Source organism: Lathyrus oleraceus, chromosome 1, assembly GCF_024323335.1.
Source record: "Lathyrus oleraceus cultivar Zhongwan6 chromosome 1, CAAS_Psat_ZW6_1.0, whole genome shotgun sequence".
Lineage (NCBI taxonomy): Eukaryota > Viridiplantae > Streptophyta > Magnoliopsida > Fabales > Fabaceae > Lathyrus > Lathyrus oleraceus.
In genome coordinates this window covers 203,335,967-203,341,966 of record NC_066579.1, presented here as the reverse complement: position 1 = coordinate 203,341,966, position 6,000 = coordinate 203,335,967, and the positions used below count along the sequence as shown (strand labels likewise).

The following is a 6,000-nucleotide window of genomic DNA, read 5'->3' as shown; positions in this document are numbered from 1 at the left end:
CATATCACGCTAAGCATTTCTCTACGCATCTGTTGCATTTTCTGGAAGTGCAACCTGAACGTAAATGTCGTTGATGAGACCAAGAACATCTTAAGCTCAAAACAACACATGCATCTGAATCATCCAACGATTTCAGTTATTGCCATCGAACATTGGAAGCTTGGTACTCAGATTACCGTTTCCGTTCATCTTCAACCTTGTGCAATACACTCAGATCTCACCTAAACACAGGGTTTCTCAATCCCACAGAATCAAGATATGGGATTCTGTTACGATTCTGAATAGAAATTCAACACGAAAACGCATAAGTAGTGCCCAAATTAAAACCAACTCCATTCTATGTTTTCTATATTTTCAAAATTTAAATTTTGTTTCTTTTTTTAGTTTTACAAATATAAAAATCAAAATCAATTTAAATTATCAAATTATAAAATAATAAAATCAAATTCAAATATAAATAAAAATATAATTCTCATCATGATATAATAATATATGTAATTTATATCATTATATTTAAAAAATAATTAACATATTACAAATATATAATATATTTAAGTAAATATAATTATTTTTTTGTCTAATAACATAATAGTCCTAATTTATTTTTTGAAAATGATTAAATGAGATATCAAAAGTTTAAATACGTGCTAACGGATGTTTTGCATCTAACAAATGAGTTGAATTAACAAAAATATCTAAATATAATTTTATAATACTAAGAGAAAAAAGACTATGCATTAAGGTGTAAAATATTTTTACACTGTCAACCAATCAGAGACGTGCATCCCGCCAAATCACACATTTAATTTTAAAATATTGGTATGACATGGCAGAACGTTATAATTCTATTGGATGATGATGTAAAAAAAGCTTACAGTGACAATGCACTACCTTTAATCTCTAATACTAATTACGCCAAAAATCAACATGGTTGTGGTTGTAATTGTAAGTTTTCAATTAAGTCAACATTTATACTAAGAAGATTTTGTTGATACAAAGGAGTTGGAACACACCATTTTATTTTATAACAAATACATTCTCTAGTCAATATTATAAATAAATTTAACTTTTTTAATATATTTAATAATTAATGTATTTAATTTATATGTGGATTAAATATATTAATTATTAAATATGGACTAAATATATTAATTATTAAATATATATAAAAAATCAAATTTACTTATAATAATAATAATAAATGAAAAATACAAGATTCTCTTAAATGGAGATATAATAAGTTCACCCACACAATACACATGATAGATGAATTAAGGTTAGACAATCTCAATTCTAAACTTAATAATTTAGATTTTAAGAAATAAAATGAAAAATGACATATTTTGTTGAATTTGAATTCCAACAAATTATGTAGCTTAGTAGAGAGTCACCTCATTCACAAACTCAATAATATTCTTATCAGAACTTCCACTCTCATCAACCGAAATTTTAGCCAAATTCTTCCATTTCATAACATTTTTCTTCATTTCATTTCCCTTTTCAGTTTCCATTATTTTCTTTACACAATCCTCAATAACTTCTCTTCTAACAATCTCTTTAACATCTTTAACCGCTCTAACTCCAATTTTCCATACATCAACAATAAGCTTAGCATTTGTGATTTGATCGGTCCAAAGTGGCATAGCAATCACAGGAACACCAACACTCAAAGCTTCCAATGTTGAATTCCAACCACAATGTGTCACAAAACAACCAACAGCTTCATGTTGCAACACTTGTAGTTGTGGACACCAATTCACAATTAAACCTTTTTCTAATGATGGTTCCAAAAACTCCTTTGAAAGTTTATTCTTTTCTGAATCCCTAATAACCCATATAAAATACATTTCAGCATTCCTTAATCCATAAGCTATTTCATTTGTTTGGTCTTCACTAAGACCCGCCAAGCTTCCAAAAGAGACATACACAACCGAACTTTTAGGTTTGTTATCTAACCATCTGATGCAAGCTTCTGAATTTGGACCAAAAGTGCTTATTCCATAATCTCTATCGTTTTGAATTCTTTTGTCTAAGAACATAGATGGAACACATGGTCCTATTGTCTTTAATCTCCATTTCTTCATTAACCAATCCACAACCTAAATTGTGTTTTCATATAAAATATCTATCATCAATATCAAAATTACTTATAATTAAGATTTTGAAAAATTTGTGATTAATTTGAGTAGGACGGTCTCAAATAATTTTAAGATCTTGTATTAGTTTTAAAAATGGACCAAAAAATTATCAAAATATTATATATATATATATATATATATATATATATATATATATATATATATATATATATATATATATATATATATATATATAAAATACCAGACAAAAATACCAAATATGAGAGTTGAAATCAGATGTGGACACATCTATGAATTACAATAAATGCCGCAACCATATAGTCATCGGTAACATTGTGTAATTTGTACAAAGTTATGAAATTCTAAAATTTTAAGGCTATGTTCTAAGAATTTATGGTCGCAGGAATAACATTTTTCCGCCAGTTTTTACTAATGAAGGGCAGCAATAAAATGTGTAATAAAAACTCAAAATATATAACCGACAACAACATGCAATAGTCACAAAAAACATCATAAGATAAACTTCATCACAAAAAAATTTAGTGTGTATATAAGTAAATTCACTTACCTCTGGCTCAAGTTCATAAAATGTGTTGACAAGAACCCAGTCAGCTTGATCAACTTTTGAAAACTGGTTTGTAAGAATGTCAAAGTAGCCTGGATAGGTTCCATATTGATACAAAAAAGATGGCAAATCAGAAGCTTCAAGCTTTGGCAATCCAGGTAACACAATTTCTGTTTCCAACAAAGGTAAATCCAACCATCTCTTAAAAGCATGGAAATTGATAGTATTAACAGAACAAGCTTGAGTTAAAAAAACAGCAACGGGGATTCCAAAACTCTTGGAAACATCAAAAGTCCAATGTAAGAAAGCATCATAGACAACACAATCAACAGGTTTGTTTGAGCTTTGAAGTTTATCAAGAAGCTCAGAAAGTGTTTTTGGACCAACTTTCCAGAATTTGTCTTTGTAAGATTCCATACTTTCTGCTGATGAAAGTCCACCATTGTCATAACCATCTGAGATGCTTTCAATTTCAATGGAGTTTAGATCTATGTTGTTGTTGATTTTGTTCCAAATGGAAATTGTGTTTACTAGTGTTACTTTTACTCCATTTTGGATCAACCGTTTGGAGAATTGAAGCATAGGGTTTATGTGACCTTGTAATGGATATGGTAACACTAAAATGTGTGGTTTATGGTTTTTTCTTGGTTTCTCCATTTATGCAATAAAAGTAATACTAGTTGTTTTGAGAATCTCAAGGGATATATATATATATATATATATTATATATATATATATATATATATATATATATATATATATATATATATATATATATATATATATATATATATATATATATAATATATATATATATATATATATATATATATATATATATATATATATATATTTATTTATTTATTTTATTTACATTTAAAAAGTTTATTGTTGTTTTTTCTCTTCCATTTAATTTATGTGTGATTGCTGGTCAATTTCAATCGATTTTAAAAAAATATGATATTCAAGTCAATCAAAAATATATGGATTAATTTAGATTCAATATAATTTGATGATAAATACTAAATCAAAAATATGTGGATTAATTTAGATTTAATATGCTCATTTTAGCGATAAATACTAAGCCAAACCAAATAAAAGTATAACGAATTAGTTTGAATTAGATTAATCGAATACATTATAAATTATAAATGTAGAAAAAAAATATTTTTTTATAATAATATTGAAGCTGATTTAGCTCCAAGATTCAATATTTGGAAGAAGATATTTTGCAGAGACAGGTCCATTTATTGTGGTGTCAGTTTTGTACAAACTTGGTGGGTGGAATTAAATTTGCCTTTAAAGTTTATTCTTACTCGAAGATAAGCTAGGTAGATTTTGTCCCAAACATAATCATTTTACTTTAAATTCAATTTAAAAGGTATTACATATTAGCATTGAAAAAGTTGAAAAAGGAATTAAGAATTGTATTTGATTATATTGTGGTCATTGATTTATTATATACTATTTAATTTATCGTATATAGTTACTGGTTTAAAAGAAAAACACTTGCAACTAAAAAAAATATTTATTTTTAATTATACAATTTAATATATTTTTTTTTCAATTTTAAAAATATATTAAATTAGGATTCTAAATATCATGCGGATTTTCTTCAGTCTTGCTTGTAAAATTAACTGCAGGTTTTCCTGCGAATTTTTTTCTAAAATCTAAACAGAGTAACTTTAGTGGTGGAAGCCTTGAGAATAACTGAATATTCTCCATTATATAATACTAATAGTATTTCTAATTAGTGATGGAAAAAGCTTCATGTAATTCTCCATTATATAATACTAATAGTATTTCTAATTTTTATTAACACCTCAAATTTCGTTGACAATAAACCAAAAAGATTTATATATAGATTGATGGACTCTTCATTTATCGAAAGTCTATGTATCCATATCATAGTAACGATTCATATGACTATGTGAGAAAGAGAGATATTTGTCAATGCTTTGTGTTTTTGGTATTTGTCAATTTATGGTGATTCAGCAAACTTAACTTCTACATTCTTAACAAACAAACTAGAATAAGAATTGTAATACATCCAAATCTTATTTATCAATCAAAATAGTACACAAGACATTTACTACTCCTACTTACTAATGACAATTAATTACATCGATATCTTAAGGGTTTGTTTGGTTAGGATAAATAAAAGAGAGTAGGAGAGAATATTTAAATGTTTATATGTTTAATTTAAATTTTAAGAAGGAGGGGAGGTAGATGGAATTTAAATTTTAAGAAGGAGGGGAGGTAGATGGAGGGGATCCACGATTTGAAGGGATTTAGAGAGAAGAATGTCTTTCATTCTTATAATTATATTTACATATTTATCCTTATTTATTTAAATATAAATTTAATTTATTAAAATGTTAAAAGTTATATTTTGAATAAATTTTATCTTTTTTTTTATATATTTTTTGTATTTTGATATCTTCCTCGTATTGTTATATGTGTTTAAAATATTTTATTTTATTTTTTATACTTTAATGTTATTTTTTAATTATCGTAATGTTTTTGTTTATAATAATTTTTGTTAGAATCTTTTGTATTTGATAATCTTTTTAAGATTATATATTATAACCGTTATATTTTTATAAAATATTTTATAATGTTCTCTAATTGAATACTTATATTTCGTCAATGAATTTGTATTGAATTATAAACGGTAAATATCATGAGTTTTATGGTAAAATTACAAGGATAAAAAAGTAAAATATTTTTTAAATATGTCTCATCCCCTTCTAAATCAAACATATTTGTAAATAAAATTTCTCTCTTCCCCTCCCCTTTCATGTTTTGAACCAAACATATATGTAATTAAAATTCCTCCAATCATTTCCCCTCACCTCCCCACACCTTGATAAAAATCTCTCCCCTCTCATCCCCTCCCCTCGATTGAACCAAACTGACCCTAAGTGATGTATATCTTTGTAGGCCAGAAGAAAATTTCAATTAAATTGTGCACATTGTTGACAACTATTTCATGTTTTCTTATTTAATTTTTACATTACGTGATTGCATTAGTAGAGCAAAATGTTTTCATATTAATAGAAAAAATGTGTTTATGAAGCAAGTATGCAAAAATCAAGTTTTTCATTGTATGGAGTTTCTTTGATTTAAATATCGACATATCTTTGTTAGGGAAGTCTTATACTACTTAATCCTAATAATGAAGGCCTAAGAATGCATATGCAAGCTCATTGTTATAACCCTAGGCAGGTGACCAACATGGGAAGACAGATTGTGTGATACACTGCCAGGCCGCTCTGATCTATTATAGACCGTCCATTTAAGCTTAGACAGCCTAGGTCAACTCACATTGCCCAT

The 6,000-nt window shown here is 26.6% G+C and overlaps 1 protein-coding gene across 1 annotated transcript; it reads right to left on the bottom strand.

The window, feature by feature from the left end:
- Nucleotides 1-1,202: 1,202 nt before the first annotated feature.
- LOC127127734 (UDP-glycosyltransferase 74G1) lies at nt 1,203-3,352 on the bottom strand. The gene is made up of 2 exons (XM_051057006.1): nt 2,668-3,352; nt 1,203-2,099 (listed from the first exon to the last, which is right to left on the bottom strand). Exons 1-2 carry the CDS (start codon nt 3,319-3,321, stop codon nt 1,377-1,379), a joined length of 1,377 nt encoding a protein of 458 aa, XP_050912963.1. The 5' UTR covers nt 3,322-3,352; the 3' UTR covers nt 1,203-1,376.
- Between the last annotated feature and the right edge of the window lie 2,648 nt (nt 3,353-6,000).

Coding starts and splice junctions, on each gene's coding strand:
- LOC127127734 (XM_051057006.1), bottom strand. CDS start 3,321: ATGGAGAAACCAAGAAAAAACCATAAACCACACATTTTAGTGTTACCA. Junction 2,100..2,667: donor TTTATGAACTTGAGCCAGAG/GTAAGTGAATTT, acceptor AACACAATTTAG/GTTGTGGATTGGTTAATGAA.